This window comes from Xyrauchen texanus, chromosome 24 (assembly GCF_025860055.1).
Source record: "Xyrauchen texanus isolate HMW12.3.18 chromosome 24, RBS_HiC_50CHRs, whole genome shotgun sequence".
Taxonomy (NCBI): Eukaryota; Metazoa; Chordata; class Actinopteri; order Cypriniformes; family Catostomidae; genus Xyrauchen; species Xyrauchen texanus.
In genome coordinates this window covers 35,293,595-35,314,747 of record NC_068299.1, presented here as the reverse complement: position 1 = coordinate 35,314,747, position 21,153 = coordinate 35,293,595, and the positions used below count along the sequence as shown (strand labels likewise).

Here is a 21,153-nt window from a genome sequence, read left to right as displayed (position 1 = left end):
CTCTTTCTGCATCCATCTAACCAAATAAACCCAACATTCTCTCCTCTGCCATCTCTTTTACCACTCCATCCCTCCCTTGGAAACCCTCTCCCCCTATCTGTGCGCCCCTCCCTCTCTGCAGGACTTCTGGCAGGTATGGGGCATGTGCCAAGCTGCATGTGTCTGCGTGTGTGTTTGTGTATGCGCGGTTTAGCTGGAAACTTCACTAGACCTCTATTTCTCTCTTTTTCTCCTTCTTCTCCTTGAGTTGTCAGAGAGTGAATTTGTAGGAGTTCCCTGATGTGGAATTCTGGCCAAACAATGCATTAAAAGGCTCTAAATTTCATTAAAATCTCTGGATGGGTAATAAACCTTGGCCTTCCTGGGCCATATGAGCTGATGAGAGCTTTAGCTCAGCAGAAAAGAGAGATTTGGATAGTATGATTAAAGCAGAGGTGATGTGAACTTACTGACGGTGTATTTCCAGAAAGAGCTGAGTGTAATCCTGATTGTGTCTGCATTACCAGAGCAAATATCATGCTGAGATGACTTAAGGCCAGATGTTAGTTGTATTCTGTTTTAACACGCTGCAAAGTGTCATTTTCTTAATCAGTATTGTTGTCTCATTTTTCAACAAAAATATCAAAACACCCTTAAAATTAATAAATAAATGAATTTACTTGAGTTATGTTAATTAATTTAGAAGACTTAAATTTGTAGGAGTACACATTTTATTTCCCTTATCTGTTTGAATGAGCAGCTGGAAGCAGTGAAGTGTGTACATTTCAAAATAAGAGTCCCCGGTGTATTTCAGCCTTTAACGTTAAAGGTTCTGCGCAATGAATCACATCTTCTTTTTTCTCCCTGGTTATTGGTATTTTGGTTGCATTTATTATAGGCCTACAATTTTAAAAACTATTGGCAGATTAATTGCCTTTCAACACATTATCGTATCAGCAAAATCCTATATTGGTCAACCTCTAATTGTATTTATTTATTTATATAATGGCACATAAACCAATTTGAATGTGATGTATATGTGGAAAACGTGTCTTGAGTATTTGAAACGTACAAACATGTTATCGTTTTACTGATAAGCAGTGTTAATGTTGAATGTGTGCACCTGCCTCTAAGTAAGAGTCTGTGATGCATGATTTATTTTGAGATTGTGTGGGTTTGTTTTGGTATGGGGATACGGTATTAATTTTATTTGTTCAGGACTTGAAAAATGTCTTAGAAAGTCTTTAATTTGATTTTAAAAACTCTGCAGAAACCATTTTAATAATAAACATAATGTTGCTTCTTAAGAATTTTTCAGTGTTATAATGGATATGATAAGGTTGTAGGTTTGGTCCTGGTTGACTAGATTTGCTAACGCTGCTACTGAAAAGTAGCTATGAAGACTTGCAACTGCTAGAATATACACAGACATGCTGTGTTGAGTTTGTAAACTGGTGTCACACTAGCCAACTCCTTTGCTGACATCTCGCTCTCCACAGTTGGAGGTTTGTCACACTTGCCGATTAAGAATGGTGGAGGGCTGATATACATGCTGACACACTCAAACCTCTCCGAAACTCTCCAAAAACTTGTTATGTGGAGCTCACCGAATTTTTTTCCAAAATCATGTTTGAGGCAATTTTCATGTTGTTCTAACCATTAACTCAGCAGGGAGTTCAGTCAGTCCAAGGATTAACAGTGTAATTGGTAAATGGTCTGCATTTATATAGCGCTTTATTTAACTTTAGCGGTTTTCAAAGCACTTTACACTGACTCATTCACCCATTCACACACACACTCACACACCAATGACGGCAGAGCTGCCATGCAAGGCGCTAGCCTGCCATTTAGAGCAACTTGGGGTTCAGTGTCTTGCCCAAGGACACCTCAGCATTTGCAGTCATGTGGGCCAGAAATCGAACCGCCAACCCTGCGATTAGTGGCCAACCCCTCTCTACCACCTGAGCCACAGTCGCCCCAATGTCATGCTGGCGGATGGTAATGCGAGCTTCCCCGTCTTCCTCTCACTGGCCGGCGATTAAGTAATGATTCTTAAGACTGAAAATTGGAGTAAAGTATGGCTAGTGTGACGCCTGCATAAGACATGCTGCTGCTGCACAATTAGACATAAATACAATCACATTAAAGCTGATTTAAACATGTGATGATGGGGTGGAGGTGGGATTTAAAGAGAAAACTCTTGTAATACCCTGCGGCAAGACCGGATATATGCAAATAACAGAGGGAAAACAGCTTTTGCCATGGAAGTACGTGAGTCGACTGTTCAAAGGGCCTATCAGTTTTAACCATGTAACGTTACATGACTGTCATTTATCTGGCTTTATGGATGTTTATATATATATATATATATATGAGTCGATCACTATAGAAACCGCAATGTCCTCCGCCATTTTAAACAGCACCCATTGTGTAATTAATCAGTCTGTTGTGTCTCTCAGAGGTGATGAGCCCTAATGCTGAAGTTGTTTGTTTAAAGCCATTTAAAGCTATTTCCTAGCGTTAGTAGTGTAGTGTAGTGTAGTGTAGTGTAGTGTAGTGTAGTGTAGTAGCGATCACGAAGAGCTGTTGTATACACGGCTGATGCGGATTCACTTCACGCCACCTAATTGGCTCATATTACACACAAAAACTATCTTTTGCCACCACCTACTGGCTAACATATGTAATGTAAAACAAAAAGGACAACCCATAGCTCTTAACACATCTGCACTGCTCTTACACTTTAGTTTAGTACGGCACGAGCACAAGCGGAGTGACCGGTGTCAGACCATCAGTGCTCATGGAACGTCTCTCGTTCAATCAGATTCGAGTACCGGAACTAACTGTTGTGATATATATATATGTATATGTAATTGCTTTTTTTTTACTGGAAAGCAAGACAAACATATAGATTAAGAAAATTATTTTATCCAGTGCTTACAAAACTTAAATATAACTTCTTGGATTCTTTTTGGGTTGGAATCATTAAAGCAGCTATAAATAACAAGCGTCAATATAAGTTGATGTTTGACATGCTCACACTTGTCTTAAAACAGCAGTGTGTTGACTTAAAAGTATTTGCACATTTTTCCCATCCACCGGAATAGGAAAAATTATTTTAACAGCAAAAAATTACACCCTTAACCTTTAAGGCTTTGTAGTGGGTGGTGATGTTTGCTCAATGGTTAAGAAAGGCACACCTTAACACACACACTCAATTTTATACAGCATGATCAGGCAGGCAAGATCTTTAGGGTGTGTTCCGACCCGTTACTAATATGTAGCATACAAACTAAGCATACTCTACGTGCCACAATTCAGTTTGTACAAGACCTGTCATAGAAGGCTAGGTAGTGCTCTGGACTTATTGGGTTAGTTGGAATCTATTTAGAACAATGTTTTCAGACTGTGGTATTAGTACCACCAGTGCAGTACCGCCGCTCCCTATACGCATATTAAACCAGAAACTCCACTGGCGGCCCTTCCTCGCAAGTTATACATTATGACCCGTTAACAGTCACGGAACACAGGCGATCCCTTCGTAGCGTGCACAAGGTCAGATTATCGCCTCGGACCCCATCCCCCCACCTCCCTCCCATCCAACGATCGTGGAACTCTGCGTAGGGCAAAATTTTGGCCAGTGCCGTTACTGCACCTGTGGGACATGATACGACTGTGGAAATATACAATAAATTTAATTACTGTGTAATCACACCGCAGGCATCCGCACTTATGGGTTCTTTTGAGCAGAAGATTTCAGTGGATTATTCTCAGTTAAAAACAGCTATTTGCGAACAAATCATAGTCTGAGTGATTCTATAGTGACAATGTCAAATATATCAACAGCAGCTGATGGGGATATTGGTATTGGATATTGGGATATTGGATGATGATAACATTGATGGTGATCCGTGAAATGTACAAATATATGTGATATCCTGAGTTTGTCCTGATTCACTGATCCTGATGGAAATTTTAAAAAACAAAAACAAATCTCAATTAATCTTTTGGAAACTGGGTGTTTCAGTTCCACAAACAGCATTTTTGGCTCAATTTGAATGAAGCACCCATTGAAAGTAGTTCTTTTTTGGGGTGCCTATAGAACCTGGAAGTACCGCTGCTGCGAGTTTGTTTGTAAACAGTAACTTTATCTGTAGGCTACTAGAAATATAGAATTTATACATTTAATTTGAATGAATATACAGGGTTTAAAAGCAATACCCTCCAAATACGGGTAAAAATCGACAGTGATGGGTAATTCCATCACTCTTACTTGCCACTTTGGCAGATGACATTTTCAGGGTTTTTTATGCATTTAAATTTTCATGCGTGGAATCTGTGTAGGGCAAATGAAGCATGCTTTTGCGTGACCACCGCAGCGTACATAACGCATGCTCCAGAGGTAAGATCGCCAGAGCTCTGGAACAGCACAGAGTGAAAACTTCTGACTTTATTTGATATCGCGGCCAGTGGAGAACAGAATACTTGTGACCCATTTGAATTCTACTAAGAACATTAGAGTTTAAAGCTCTAGACTCAGCAAAAAAGAAACTTCCCTTTTTCAGGACACTGTATTTTAAAGATAATTTTGTAAAAATCCAAATAACTTACAGATCTTTATTGTAAAGGGTTTAAACAAGGTTTTCCATGCTTGTTCAATGAAACATAAACAATTAATGAACATGTACCTGTGGAACGGTCGTTAAGACACTAACAGCTTACAGACGGTAGGCAATTAAGATCACCATTATAAAAACTTATGACACTAAAGAGACCTTTCTACTGTCTCTGAAAAACACCAAGAGAAAGATGCCCAGGGTCCCTGCTCATTTGCGTGAATGTGCCTTTGGCATGCTGCATGGAAGCATGAGGACTGATCCTGCACAGGATTGGTACATCCGAATATCACACCTGCGGGAAAGGTACAGGATGGCAACAACAACTGCCCGAGTTGCAATCCCTCCATCATTGCCCGGACTGTCCGCAATAGGCTGAGAGAGGCTGGACTCAGGACTTGTAGGCCTGTTGTAAGTCAGATCCTTACCAGAAAGCACCGGCAACAACGTCGCCTATGGGCACAAACCCAACTTTGCTGGACCAGACAGGACTAGCAAAAAGTGCTCTTCACTGACGAGTCGTGGTTTTGTCTCACCAGGGGTGATGGTCGAACTCATGTTTATCGTCGAAGAATGAGCGTTACACTGAGGCCTGTACTCTGGAGCGGGATCGATTTGGAGGTGGAGGGTCCGTCATGGTCTGGGTCTTGTCATTGCAGGCAATCTCAACACTGTGCATTACAGGGAAGACGTCCTCCTCCCTCATGTGGTACCCTTCCTGCAGGCTCATCCTGACATGACCCTCCAGCATGACAGTGCCACCAGCCATACTGTTTGTTCTGTGCATGATTTCCTGCAAGATGGGATTGTCATTGTTCTGCCATAGCCAGCGAAGAGCCCAGATCTCAATCCCATTGAGCACGTCTGGGACCTGTTGGATCGGAGGGTGAGGGCTAGGACCATTCCCCCCAGAAATGTCCGGGAACTTGTAAGTGCCTTGGTGGAAGAGTGGGGTAATCTCTCACAGCAAGAACTGGCAAATCTGGTTCAGTTGAGGTAATTGTAGTTATAGGTTCAAAATGTGTTTAGGCTATTAGTATGTTTTATAACAAATACTATAGTTTATTTTTTAGAAAAGACTATGAAGACAATATAAATCTGAAGAGCCATCCATGGTCATACCTTTGTTTATGGCCTTATCATTATAAATTCTACTTTTAAACAATATAGAACAAAAGTACATTTCACTTCCATGAATTATGGACAAGTTATTGACCTGTTCCATCCTACTCCTGTTCTAACTGGTCAAGTTTGCCTTCAGATATCCTAAACATGACTTAAATCATCAGGCCTGTGTCCTGCTAAAGTAATATTATTCTTCTTCAAATAAAATGTCCAAACAAATACATGCAGTTCCAGTTTCCAGTTAACTTGATCACTTTTTGCAAGGTGGGGGATTTTGGCAAATGAAAATGCTGAGTGGCTAGTGACCTTGTAAACTACCAGCCACAGTGGCCGGTGAGCCAAAAAGTTACTTTCAAACCCTGTTAATATATGTTCTGTTGTATTTCATGTTTTGTACGTCTAAGACTAATGTCTCACATTCTTACTTCTGTTGAAGAAAGGAGTAGTTCAACCAAAAATGAAAATTCTGTTTATATTTACTTACCTTCAAATCCAAACCCATATAAATGTTTTCTTTAATTGAACATGAAAGAAAGGAGATGTTAGGCAGATTGTTAGCCTCAGTCAATGAAAGTGAATAACATATTTTGTGTTCCACGGAAGATGGGTCATATGGGTTTGGAGCAACATGAGTTTTTTTTTTTTTTTGTTGTGCTGCACAGCGAAAGCAAGAGTGCACATTCATCTGTGCATGCATGTGCAAATGCTTGTGTACATGAATAATGCAGCACTGTCTTGGGATCAGACCAGCAATCCATTGATGGACTCAGACCTCTTAGTTGTGTGCAAGTGTGAATGCACCATAGACATAAAATAAGTTGATGGAATGTTATGTAGGGCACCTGAAAATGGGTGGCGCCTTAGCGGTATTCCGTTCATCGTCCAATATGAATTTTCAAATATCTAGTGAGGGGGTGGCCGATAATCAATATAAAACCAATATATAGTATATATATATATATGCTAAAACTATTTTAGGGAGTGAGATGTATGCATATATGCTGATTTATTGTACAATATTTACTCAATTCACTAAAATTATTTGTAAACAAATTCTGTATTATCTATTGTCAGGGCTATAGGTATATTTCGTTACTGACAAACCACCTCTGGTAATCAGTCAATTGAGCATGATTATCTCAAAAGGATGAACTATCATCAGATTTATCGGTCTGGCCGATATATATCGGTCTGTGACTACGAGATAATAAATATCCTTTTTTTTACTTGTCTCATTGTATTTTTAAATCAGTTTGTTTAAGTTTTTCAGTCCATTTATTCAGGTGCACAGTATTGTCCAGACTAGAGGTTGACCGATGATGGATTTTGCAGATACCTATATGCAAGGTGGGATTCAAAAGCCAATAACGATCAGCCGATAGTTTTTCAAATCAATTTAAGAATGGAAAAAATATTTTGTGTGAGAGTTTTGCATTTGTGAATATGTATGGGTTTATTTGGCATTTGTAATGGGTCAGTGACATTGTTCTAAAGTCCCCAGGCATATTGTGTTAATGAAATTAACACACTTTCATTACTTTGACAGCACAGGCATAGAGGCTACAAGAGTCCAAAATGATTAAAATTCTAGATGCAATTAATTGCCCAGACAAAATCCCAATAATAACCATAAAATCTTTTGGAGCATAACGCGGCACTATTAACAAGCCCAAAATACACACATTTATTCCCGGACTCTTATTTTGAATAATATCTTGGCTTTGTTACAATGCTCTATATTTAATTATTTACCAAATTAATCTTATTATAGCCTATATATTCACCAGATTAAGGGTTTTGTATAAATATACATATTTCAGCAGATGGGGTTTTTATTATTATTCAAAAGATATTAAGTTTGAGACACAATGTATGTGATGACAGGGCACATCTCTGTATAGTCTCACGGAGGAATTAAAAAAACACTATCGGATAGCATAAGCACAGATTTGTGCAGATAACCGATAATTCCAAAAAGCAACTATTGGCACAAATTAATTGGTAAAACCTTATATATCAGTCTACCTCTAGTGTGAATTGCTGCTGATGGTCTGGTCATGTGATACATGTTGCTTTTCTCAGCGCTGTTTTGGATCGACCAATCACAGTCATTTGTGATTACCGAATAAGGATTTTCTTAAAGTAATTTTATTGAGTTATGTTCATGTCATAGTTCACCCTATGAGGGGGTGAATATGAAATATGTAAGGGGGGGTCAAATATGCAAGGTTCCAGTTGTCATGAAAAACCTGGAAATATCAGGGAAATGTAAAAAAGTAAAAAACTCATGGTAATTTCTTAACCCTATTATATTTTTTTCTAGTTTTACTCTGCTCTAAAATATTAACTCTAATTTTTGCTCTTGTGTAGAGCTTGTGCATAGAGTAAAACTTGATCACAAGCCATACTGATGCACTTGTAGATGATTTGCTATAAACAAATTCGAGTTTTGCATTCCTACAGCCTCAGATTGAAGAGATTTAGAGATCTGTCAAGAGCTCTGGCAACTCAAAAAGATGAATGTTCCTCTCTCTCTCTCTCTCTCTCTCTCTCTCTCTCTCTGTCTGTCTCTCTCTCTGTTTGAAGCAGAGATGTGTGCCAGTGCTTTAGATCTCTGTGCATGCCCTGTGCTCAATGCCTGCGATTGACTGGCTGCAGGACAGGCTGCTAGTAGGATGGGGTAGAGCTGCCGTGTTGTAGCGCAACCCTGCCTGTGCTCAGTGACACCACAGTTTGCCCTAGATTCCTTTTTAATCTCTGCTCACTGGGCCTCACTGGCCCTTTAAATGCATGAAAACCAAGCACACAGCATGAGTTGACAAACTTTAGGATGTTATTTAGTACACTGCCCAGACAAACTGCCAAACACTTGTGGGTACCACTAGGTACTGTGATACCACATTGATCATCTGACCATGATGGATGAATGGGTGGGAGGGGGTGGAGCTTGATTTGTGTGGGATGCTGATTGGACTGATGTCCTATGGCTTACCTTAATTTAACTTTTAGTTTCAGCAGGTGCCTTATATGGACAGCCATGGGGGGGTTGGGTTGAATAAATCTGAATTGTGACAATATTTACTCACCCATATGATTTCTCTTAATTAATTTAAGAACATCTTTGCTGATTTTGTAAATGCATTGGAATACAGTGCTTGAGTCATATGTACAATTAATGTATCACCTTGTGATGAAACATAAGAATTGGTCATGTGAGAGTTTTGTATTTGTGAATATGTACAGGTTTATTTGACGTTTGTAATGGGTCAATGACATTGTTCTAAATTCCCCAGGCATGTTGTGTTGATGAGCTTTGTGTGGCTCTCTCTTGTGGTTGTAGCTGACATTTAATATTTGCATATAGTTTGTTTTGTATGGGACGTTTTTTCTAATTCTCCAGCTGTGTATTCTTTGGAAAAAAAGACCCATCAGACCTGCCCCTCTTCATCTATGTCTCTCTTTGTTGGGGTGTTCACACAATACACACTTTTTCATCACCGCAGGTCATCAAGAGGCTGAATTGTCGGCAGCCAAATCACCCTGCAGCGCTTGACTGGTTGCCCACTAAAGCTAAGCAGGGTTGAGCCTGGCCAGTACTTGGATGGGAGACCTCATGGGGAAAACCAAGGTTGCTGCTGGAAGTGGTATTAGGGAGGCCAGCAGGGGGTGCTCACCCTACGGTCTGTGTGGGTTCTAATGCCCCAATAAAGTGACGGGGACACTATACTGTAAAAAAGGCACCATCCTTCGGATGAGATGTTAAACCGAGGTCCTGACTCTCTGTGGTCATTAAAAATCCCAGGACACTTCTCGTAAAGAGTAGGGGTGTAATCCCGGTGTCCTGGCCAAATTCCCCCCATTGGCCCCTATCTATCATGGCCTCGTATTAATCTCCATCCCTGAATTGGCTACATCACTCTACTCTCTCCTCCCCACCAATAGCTGGTGTGTGGTGGGCGTTCTGGTGCATTATGTCTGCCGTCGCATCATCCATATGCTATGTAAAGCGCTTTGAGTGCCTAGAAAAGTGCTATATAAATGTAAGGAATTATTATTATTAATTATTGTTGGATATAATAGGGGTTTGCATACATGGCCATGGCTTTTGATAATCTGATAACAAATGGAATGTATTGCCTGTTAAAGGTGTCATTCCAACTTGACAGAATCCGTTTTTTTCAGAGTGAGATGTCGGCTTTAATGTTCTGAGAAAGCTTACAGACTTATGACAGTTCTATAATGATGGTTTCCCGGCGTGACACCACAGAAATAGAAACCAAGCGATCAACAAAAAGTCCTGAGGTTTGTCGCTTGTTGTTGTCGTGGCTGGTTAGGACAAAACACGGAAAAGAGATTGTTTATTGAGTATCGCGGCATCGCTTCGCATCTGGTTTGGACACTTGTTTTCTGAACCACGGTACTTTTGCACCATCATTGTGAGTAGCACCCCAAGCACTAGCTATGGCTATAACCAATGCGGCAAGGACACGACTCCGGTAGAGCAGAACAGGTGCGATTCAGTAGTGCACACTCAAGTTCGATTAACCATTTGTACACCAACCAAACAAATGAACTTTGATGTCAAATGAATTCTGTGTGAACCAAAAGCTTGTTTGATCCAGATCCAAAATCTCTCATTTCTTGTTTCTTTCCCTCACTTTGAAGACACACACACATCCATCGGTATATTATCTGGTTTCTGGCATTATTGGAGCAGAACTGCTGATAACGTGTAATGAGGTTGTTAAATTACAACTACGCAGAACAGCTTGCATTACACAAGATCATTGCACACTCTACAAAACTCTTGGACCCAACTCAAAGCATAGTGGGAGCAAAAGTCTGGTGCCATATCTGAGGGCAGCTCTTTGCGGTTGGCATCTCGAAGCTCCCAGTGTTTCCGGAAACAGCCACCTGTGAAGTGTTTCCAGAGGTCCCACAGAGACACAGGCTGATTTTACCTCTAGCAGTACCTTGATTCAGCAAATTGCAGTGCACAGCTTCCCCTAAAATATTTGGCTATCAGAGGAGAAACATGAAGAAAAGAAAGTTGAAGTAAAGAACCAGGAAAGCAAGAATAAGGGGGTGTACAGTATACACAAGGCAAATTCTATTGTTGGACCAGGGGCATCACTAGACCCATTTTACTGCCCCAGAATAAATCTGCTGTGCCCCAGTAAAATCTCAAGTTTGAGTTTTAACAATTTACTTTATTTGTCAGTGCATTCATTTAGATTGATAATCCCGGGAAAAAAGAATTGGATCTATCTAAATGCAACGCAGTAACCCACCCAATCAACACTTGTAAAAGCAACGCAGTTTAACCAAAAACACAAATCTGATGCTTCCGTGCAGAAATCCATGTTTGTGCGGCACGCGCTTAGCCAAGTTGTGGCGTAAATGGGCACTAAGTCACAACTTAAGCACTACGTTGCACCATTAAAGCGTTGCACCATTAAACTTAGGTAGAACGTAACCCTACGTATATACGAAATATTTACAGAAGCCTCCGAACAGGAGTAATGGTTGGAATAAAAAAGCAGACTCAATTAATGACATCAATGAGCTCATGTTTTGGGTGATAGTTGTCAATCATTTCGACATATATGATGATGTTGGCATTTACACTCATTTACATTTATGAGAGAGAAGAAAAACTTACTTTTAAGCGGCTCTCAGGTGAAACTGATCTAATGTGCACTTTTCAGGGTGTGTCACCTGGTGTCAAGTTTCAACACATTCAAAATATGTATAAGATATTAAAATGAATAAATGTCTATTTTTCCATCCTGTTGTGTTAGCATTTATTTATCAACCCTCATTTATTTTAGATACAGTTCCTATATATTGTTGTTTACACAGGGCAAATCTACTATATATTAAATCTACTTTTATTACGTATTGTATTTTAATAGGGATATTATTTATTACAGCTGACAGTTACACGAGCAGACGAGGTTTGAAAATCAACCGTAGCGAGATAAAACAGAAATTCACGGCTTTTTAACACTATTGTGTACAAATTTGAAGGCTGTTTATTGGATCAATACAGATAAACGTTATTATATGTCTACGCATTACTTTATGGAGAGTTTACAACCTACTAGTTAAAGGCGGGTACACACTGTACGATTTTGGCCATGATTCTGCCATCCGAGTCAAATTTCTGGAATCCTAAAGGATTTCTCTCGTCGCAGGGCAAAATCGGCAATCTTTCAATGTTCAGTGTGAAAAGTTCACAAATGGCGATTAATAGCCTTTGCGAAGATCTTCTGCCTCCGATGAAGTTCTGGCAGTGCCTGAATTTTAGCATCGCAGCCATATAGTGTGACTGCTATTACGACGGTCAGAGGTGATATGAGTAATGGGGGGCCTGTGCCCCAGTATAGCTTTATGTCTAGCAATGCCCCTGTGTTGCACTATATTTTAAGTGAAATGTGTCATTGCAAAAATATTGACTATTTTCAAGCAAGTTTCAAACATTTCTGCCCCAGTCTCTCATCATTGTCTGTGCCAATGTTATTATGGTCGAGCCAGTCAGCATTGTCAAACAAACAGATTGCAATTCTATTTGGACATTTTACCTTATTTTACCAAATATTTCAGATCATTAGATGGACAGCTTTGGTCATTTTTGTCATCTTGTGCCACAAATATTTTTAAGATGGATATTCTGAATTAAACATAATTTCATCGAGAAACTACAACAACTTGTTTTTATTTAGAAAGATTTATTTAGAAGTAGATCATGATACTTCGTCGACAATGGATGACCACTCTATGTGCTAAAAATGCCACTCGCAACTCCTTTATGCCGTCCGTTTCATTCCGTCATGCTCTATCTAGCTACAAGAAGATATGTTGCGTGTAAGCCCCCCCATAAAATTTAAATAACGAGATCATGATGTAGAAGTTTGTCCCATCAAGAGCTTGACTCTTGATGGGACAATTATGTCATTACCTCCAAAGCTCTCATTAGTTCAGACTGTGAGAGACTTGGGGTATCATTCACACTCATCGTTGGCATTTTGGAAAGGAAACACTCAGTGGCTTTGCTGTGAAGGTCAGCCTGAGGTGCTAACAGCCCTGTCTTTAGCAGTTGCACTCCACTGCAGTTCACATTCATCCTCTTTTAATGCTTGGATGCAGACCAGGAGGGTTGTTGCTGGTCTGTGCTCTCTCTCTCCATCTTTTTACACTCATGGACAGGACTGCAGCACTGAAGATTACCCAGGCTTTCTTTTGAAGAATGGAGCATAACAAAAAACTCCTTTAAACAAAAGTTAAGGAAAAAGGAGTGTCTTATATTGCCAGTTGTTCCACTGCAGTCCGTGCACACATTCTTGGCATCTCAAGTCACTCACTCAACATTAGTCCATTCCAAAGTGGTGTTTACACTGACAGCGATTTGCAGGGACCACTAAGAAAGTGTTATACGCATGCAACACATCGCACATGTCTTTTGGAACATAAGGACAATGGCAAGGCCAATTGGAGTCTTGTTAACGTGAGTACATGCTGGATAAAGCTGAGCTCCAGTCGCATTATTTCGGTCTGCTAATCTGATTTCACGGAAATCGATCTGGTGCAATTTCATAAGACCGACTGAATTTGAACTTTTAAATTGCTTGCAAACATACTGAGTGACCGATGGCAATATGTCAAAGTTGAGCAGAGATCAACTTCATGCAATTTAGAAAGATACAATGTGGTGACTTCCAAAGGGAATGCAGACTGTGATCCTCCACCTGATACTGTTGGATAAGGCCATCGAGTAGAAATGCTGACTAGTTGTCATTATTAGAGACTTGGTGACCTGCAGTGATTTAATCAATTGCCTATGCAGAAATTGCCTTTGGCAAACAGCTCACAGTCTTTGCATTTCTTGCAACACATGCGCTGCACACTGACGCAAGTTCCGTTCAGTGTATGTCAAGGTTTAGTTGTAAAACCAAAAAGGAAGAAATACTACCAGCAGGCAGGCTTTTTTTTGGCATCTTCTCCTCTTGGTTGTTTACTACTTGTTGCTTGTGCCTACGATCATACAGTCACATTGATGGTGCAAACATGATGGTCCATGAGATTTCACTGTGGGTTGGACTGCCCAGTGTGATGCCACATAAATAGATACCAGGTCGACAAAAACTGACAAACATTTTTTGGGTGATTTGGGATTACCTTTTTTTCGCCATGGATTCCTGTGATGCTACCTTAGAATATGAATAATACGAGGAATCTTTGGAGGACTATGGTGTCTTAAAATGCTGCTTGTGTAGGCAGCTCACAAGGTTTTTAAACAGTGTCTTTGCACAGAGAGAGTTTCGTGCAGTTTAAATGCACATGCGGCTGACCGTTCTCTCTCAGGCTGCTTATCTTGGTGTTGGGTGTTCAGATCTAAATCTGCATCTCCTGAGTGTCTTCTGAAGGTGACAGCAGGGACAAGGTGGTCCTGGAGCTTATTAGCCCCTCACCGCTTCTTTTCACACACACATTTGTTCCTTACAGCTCCTTCATTAGCACCTACTGTCTATTCAAATCTATTCGCACTTCGACCAGTTTCAGAGCTGATACAAAAATAACCTGTGTTCACCTTTTCCCATACACACACAAACGACCCTCCATGCTCTCGTTAAGAAAACTGCAGCAAAGCAGTTACAAACACTGCTGCATTTTCTGAAGAAAATCAAAGCGGAATTTGCTACCACGATACCATGGTGTTGTGGGTAGTTGCCAGTCAAATGAGCCCACACCCGTGTCTATTGTTTTTTTTTGGCCATTTCCATGTCCGTAAGGGTGAAAATCATAAATGTCTTAGAAAAGTAACAGCACACCTCTGAATTTATGAGTTACTTCCTGAAGTTTGGTCTAGTGTGGTGAAGTGGTTAGGGGTTTGTTAAAAGCCATAACGCTAAATATGAGCAATAGTATAAGTGATACTTGCATTGGCACACACCATTCACAATGTGAGTGGCAAACGTTGCCGCTACAATGATTGGATGTTGTGGGTATTTGCCAGAGGATTCCTGTTCAGTTTTAAGGTGTTCTGAGTGGTTTTAAGCTTCTTATGCATTATAGGTTGTCACTAGATGGTTGCTAGCATGTTCTGGGTGGTTGCTGATGGATACTTACTCTTACTTAATGTCTGTACCACAAATGATTTGGGATATTTAATGTCCCAAAATGTAAAACATTAGAGTTAATGTGTAGTGAGTGGCATTATCAAAAATAAACCCAGACAGGCTAACCAAGCCCTCAAAACAAAGTGGACCAGTTGAATTTATACCATCCCACTTAACATATAAACAAATAAATGGAAATTAAATATTTATTTACGTTAGAATTAAAAATTTTGGTGAGAAGAGAGTGAGTGTGGAGTGAGACCCATGAAACCAATTTGTGTTCGGCTTCTTGGGACAAGGATCAGTTACTGTATACAATTTAGCATCAATGAACAAAAATATTTGACTGCCGAATACCACGATTGACTTCGATTGACAAATCAGAGTGAAGTATTCCAGAGAATTGTGCTATAGAGCACAACAGTCTGGTTCCAGAAGTAAAAATCCCAATAATTTACTGCATAGGCGGAACGATCCACCAGTTAGAGAACTGCAGCGAACAAAGCTCGCCAAAAGAGCTCTGCAGCAACTGTCCATTTCCATGACACACTTTGAATGATGCAGTCGAGTCACTCTCCAAACACTCTCAAACTACTTGTATATTTCTGAATATTTTGCAATAAAATTAAGATATATTCTATAATTGCATTCGCAATGCTTTACAGGATTGTAGTTCATTCCCTCATTAAAACCTTAAGTCCACAGTCTTATACCTTGGTATTTTTCCTTCAATTCAAAATTTGTGATCTTGTGATTCATCTCTGAGCTGGTTGGTTTGGTTCATGGCTTAGAACTCTTTTAGGAAGGATTTTATACATTTCCTATGGAAAAAAATCATGGGGAACATACTTCGGAACCATGACCGCTGCAAAAGTGGCCAGGCAGTGTTAAGCTAAGTTAAGTTTATCTAAGTTAAGGTTAGGTGTTTGTCAATTCCTTAACCCTATAAGTAAGTATAAGCAATAGCCATTGAAAACACCACTAATAAGAGTTTCAGAGAGAAATTTAATTGGCAATTTATGATTTAGTGACACTGAAGTCAAGATGGAGGCATATATCGTACATTATTGGTTTGTATTATGTTACAGCCTGTTTATTCAGTGTTATTTCAAAAGGAGAGTGTGTGTTGAGTGAGGAGTGTAAGTGGACATTGCACAAACGTGTGTGTTTCAGTATGAAGGATAAATGTAATCACAATGGCGCGTATGTACACATATGATGTGTGGCAGCCCTGATTTACTGCGTAATGGTCAGGTTGTTTTTAACCCCATTTTCTCTTCCCCTTTACTCACTGATGGGATCCACCCAAGACAGAGGTAACACAAATGTCAACAGATGCTGAACTGACATGCTATGTCTATGTGTGTGTGTGTGTGTGTATTCCCACACTTGATTATTCTGAGTATGTGGCAGCTGTTCTTCAGTCACTGTCTTTTTCATGTCAAGACACAGGATGGAAACTGTGTTCACACCACTGTGGAGTCACCTTTATTCAGAAATGTGAACCAGTTTACTGCAGAAACATCAAATACAGTGTGTTTTTAGGATTTGTCGAGCAAAATAAGTGATTACTTATAAGCAGTTACTGTTGTTATTCATTAGAGACACATTGGCTCTAATTGTGAGCTGCCTACCTAGAAAACATTTTGGGCATCAAAGGCAAGAGCGTTTAGTTTAATAAAAACATTTGAACCACCTATGATGTTCACAATTGCTGTTTAGGCAGGCAACCCACCTGATTTAAATATTCAAATTTTCCAATGAGCCCAACAAACCTGCTTCATTTATAAAGGCCTATGATGCCCAACAATGCTGTTTACATGGATAACCCACTTGATTTTAATGTTTGAATGCATCTCTGCTGCCCTAAATTTCTGTTTAGGTTTGCAACTCATTGATTTAACCATTCAAACTGCCCAAAAATGCTGTTTAAGAAGGCATTCAACTTGATTCAAATGTGCAACTGATACCCAAATATGCTGTTTACAAAGACAAACCACTCTATTCAAATTTTCGAACCCACCTATGATACACAGATGTGCCGTTTATGTATGTGAACCTTAATATGAACATTTGACTGTACCTATAATGCCCAAACATGCTGTCAAGGAAGGCAGCTCACTAGGTTTTGAAACACAGCCATGTGCCGTTCTGTAAGTAACAATGACGAAATGGTTGTTTTAGCATTATATTAACACTCTTTTCTTATTGTTTCCTCTCTTGCTCGTCTCTTGTATGAGAATGCAGCATTGCATGATTGTACCATGTGGCGTCAGTGTTAGCATGCTAGTGTCTATGTTTATGGAGCTCTGATCTCAAACAGGATTCAAAAGTGCCATCTTGTGTTGAAGAGAAGCAATGCTGACACTATATCACTGTTTCTCTCTGGGCGCCTGCAGAAGATTGCTCAGGACCGAGAGAAGTTTGCTGACGAGGACAGCATCTTCTTCACACTGGGAGAATGTGGACTCATCTCTTTCTCTGACTACATCTTCCTTACGACTGTCCTCTCCAGTGAGTGTATCTGAGTGACTTCCCAATAGTATTGTGTTTTTCTAAAATAAAATTGCTTTTTGTTTATGTTTTTCTGGCCAATATGAAAGTACGGTGTTGGACTTTACACTGATGCCTATTGCCGTTGTGCAGCCTCATGCAAAAGCACGTTTTCAGTTAGCAATGCCATTGAAGAAATGCGCTATTAGCAGGCATTTTTGTTGCAGATAAATCATTCAGTTCTGATTTTGATGCACCTGTTTTTAAACTTTAATATGTTTTCTATGTTTCGTTCCCTTTGCAGCTCCTCAGAGGAACTTTGAGATTGCCTTCAAGATGTTTGACTTGAATGGAGATGGAGAGGTGGACCTTGAGGAGTTTGAGCAAGTAGGTGAACACATAGACACTTTTTAGTACAATTGATAAACTCAATGACAATGCTCTGAAATAGAGCTGCTGTACACTCACCGTGCAATTTATTAGAAACACTATGGTCCTATTTAAGTGCCTAGCGTGGTCGTCTGCTGTTGTATCCCATCCGCCTCAAGGTTCGACATGTTGTGCATTCTGCTCAATACAATTGTACAGAGCAGTTATCTTAGTTATGAGCAGTTATCTTAGTTTTCACTGCCTCTCTTGGGCTGGGGAGGGGGATGAGGGGATGAAAAAACAAAACAAAAAAAGTGGAGAGGGAAAGGACAAGGCGAAGCGACAGTGAGAGAGGAGAGAGAGGTTTCCCAGACATGCCGTTGCCTGGTCCTCGATCACTCCTCCACCGTCTGGCGGATGACAGCCGCTTCTCCCCGGGCGGACCGAAGCGAGTCTGTTCCGCTGCATTTATCCCTCTCCTCTGATTAACCCAATTTAGGGCCAGTTAGTTACAGTTCTCGGTTCCCAACCCTAGTAAAACCCCAGGAGATCAGCAGTTGCAGAAACTCAAACTAGCCCATCTGACACCAACAATCATGCTACAGTTGAAATAAAATTTTTCCCCCATTCTGATGGTTGATGTGAACATTAACTGAAGCTTCTGATCCGTATCTGCATGATTTTATGCATTGCACTGCTGCCACACGATTGGTTGATTAGATTATTGCATGAATAAGTAGGTGTACCTAATAAAGTGCTCGACGAGTGTATTTTTTGACTGTTTATTTATTTTCATTTTTTTATTTTTTTTAAATTGGACCTTCGGGCTACATTTGCCTTTCATTCATCTGGTAGAATCAGGTCTTTTACAAAGCATCATGCGTACATGTAGTGCCCATTAGGCAAACACATTTTGTATGTGTTTAACAGAGCAAATATACTGCAATCATATTTAACACTCTTTTCTGGGCATGTGGAACACCTCTAGTGAAACGATGCAGAAAATGAACTATGGTCTGTTATTGTTTAAGAAATAGTTCACACAAAATTCTATCATTTCCAGCTCTATATCTGATTGGACGAGCCACATTTAGCAATCTATGTTCAGTATTAATGTGAGTTACTACAAACCATTAAACTACAGTAAATTGCTTGGCAAAAATATTTTTATTGTTATTAATAATAACAAATGGATCTTTTTATTGAACATTCTTTTGTCCTATTGATAAGGGCTGTTCTTAGCACCAATGATGTTCAACAAATAGCAAAAATGTATTAATATTAATAATCGGAATAAATACGCCTTCCTTCAAGTAATATACTGTAGTTCAAGCAAGTACACGTATGCAGATGAAAGCATTTGACCGATGCATTGCCAACGCTTGGTCTGGTTTAACGTGCATTACATGCATTACTGTTGCGGGTACAAACCTCTGTACTCAAGGGAGCGATAGAGTTACGTTCAAAGTTTGTGCCATAAAGCCAGATGTGTTATTATTCTATAAAGATATTCACTTTAATTGACTTGCTCAGCTATAGTCTCTTCAAACTGTTGTTCCACCATTACAATAGTTGGCTCGAAAGAAAGAACTCACCATTCACGTCCTTGCGTAAAGTATGTTTGGGCTTTTAGGCGAACTGTAGGCTGTTTATAGTTGCCAAGCAATGTAGCTACTTGTTAGCATTTTGCACTATTTTACAATAGCTTCAAACATTGCTCATCCAACCAGAATTTAATTATCTGCATTTAAAGTGTCTGTTTTTCTTATTCATAACATCAAATACAGTTTTTACAACTGCAGATTCGGAAGTTCTACAGTTAAATTCAAAGGAATACATAACAAATGGCTTGATCTTTACTAAGAAACACTGCTGAAATGATTAATTAAATAGCAGAATTTGTACAGTCAGGGAATTATTGACGCTTATCTTTTATCCCAGAACTGGTCATAAATCACTCCTAAACAACACACTGACCTTATTCCCAGAGAACTACAGGAGCTAAAGGCCCTTGGATGTCCTAGTGACATTGACCCAGATCCAATGACCCAGCTGAACCTTCCTCAGTCTCGGGACACCTGAACAATTAGACTTTCATCGTGAAAGAAATCCTTGAATTTGTCTTGGAGCTCTTGTTTTGTGGACAGTTACATTCTGGAAGTGTTTTGGGGAAATTATAGAAAGCAAAGTTCACTGTTCTCGTCTGTGAATTTCCACTTTAGTTCTGTGTTACATCAATGAATTGTAAAACATACGTTTTAAAACGAGATTTATTTAAGGGTTTCTGAAGAGGTTTATTGATTTTTTTTCTCTCTTCTCTTCCTGCTTCTAATACATCACCTCCTTTTCATCCTCCTTTTTCTTTTTCTCATTTTACTCCTTATCCTGCTTCTCCTCTTTTGCTTCTCCCCATTCTTCTCCTCCTCCTCTTACTTCTCCTTCTTATACAACAACTTTTATCTCCTTTCTCCTCCTCCTCATTCTTCTTATCCTCTTTCTCTTTCTCCTGCTTCTCGTCCTCATTTGTGTTCTCATCCATCTTTTTATCTTCTCCTACCCTTCTTCTTCTTCTTGTCATTCTTCTCCTGCTTTTCCTCCTCCTTTTTCTTTATTTCCTTATTTTCCTGCTTCTCCTCCTTTTACTCTGCCTACTTCTCTTGCTTCTTCTTATACTTCTCCTCTTTCTACTACTACTTCTTTTTCTTCATCTTCTTCTCCTTCTTTTATCTCCTCATTCTTCTTATCCTATTTCTCTTTCTCCTGCTTCTCGTCCTCCTCCAACTTCTCAATTGTGTGATCATCCATCTTTTTTCCTTCTCCTTTTCCCTCTCCTCCTTGTACTACTACTTTTATCTCCTCTGTCTCTTTCTCCTCCTCTTTCTCCTGCTGCTCATTTGTATGCTGCTCCACCTTTATTTCTTCTCCTCCTTTTCCCTCTCCTTCTCCTCCCCCTCTTTATCCTCATTCTTCTTATCCTGCTCCTCTGCGTCCTCCTCATCTTCTTCTCATTTGTCTCCTCCTACCTTTTTTCCTCCTCTTCCTCCTTTTCCTCTTCTTCTCCTGCTTCTCTTCCTCCTCCTCCTCTTCCTCCTTCTGCTTCTCCTTCTCCTCCTCCTCATTCTTCTTCTTCTCTTCCTTCTTCTTGTTCTTCTCCTCCTCCTCCTGCTTGTCCTTCTTCTTTCTCTACGTATCCTCCTCCTCCTTGTTCTTAATTTTTCCTCTGACTCTTTGTGTTTTTGCAGGTTCAGAGCATCATTCGCTCTCAGACCAGTATGGGGATGAGGCACAGAGATCGTGCCACCACTGGAAACACCCTGAAAACCGGCTGTAGTTCAGCTCTCACCACCTACTTTTTCGGAGCTGACCTGAAGGGCAAACTCACCATCGGCAGTTTCCTGGAGTTCCAGAGGAAATTACAGCATGATGTGCTCAAACTCGAGGTACGGGGTAGA

General features: G+C 39.9%; 1 protein-coding gene across 1 annotated transcript in view; it reads left to right on the top strand.

Moving 5' to 3' along the window:
- LOC127617477 (calcium uptake protein 1, mitochondrial) overlaps window positions 1-21,153 on the top strand; it is a 76,952-nt gene that overhangs the window by 41,353 nt on the left and 14,446 nt on the right. The window contains exons 6-8 of the mRNA XM_052089454.1: window positions 17,239-17,353; window positions 17,637-17,719; window positions 20,944-21,141. Coding sequence (XP_051945414.1) covers window positions 17,239-17,353; window positions 17,637-17,719; window positions 20,944-21,141 — 396 coding nt within the window. The remainder of the gene's footprint in view (window positions 1-17,238; window positions 17,354-17,636; window positions 17,720-20,943; window positions 21,142-21,153) is intronic.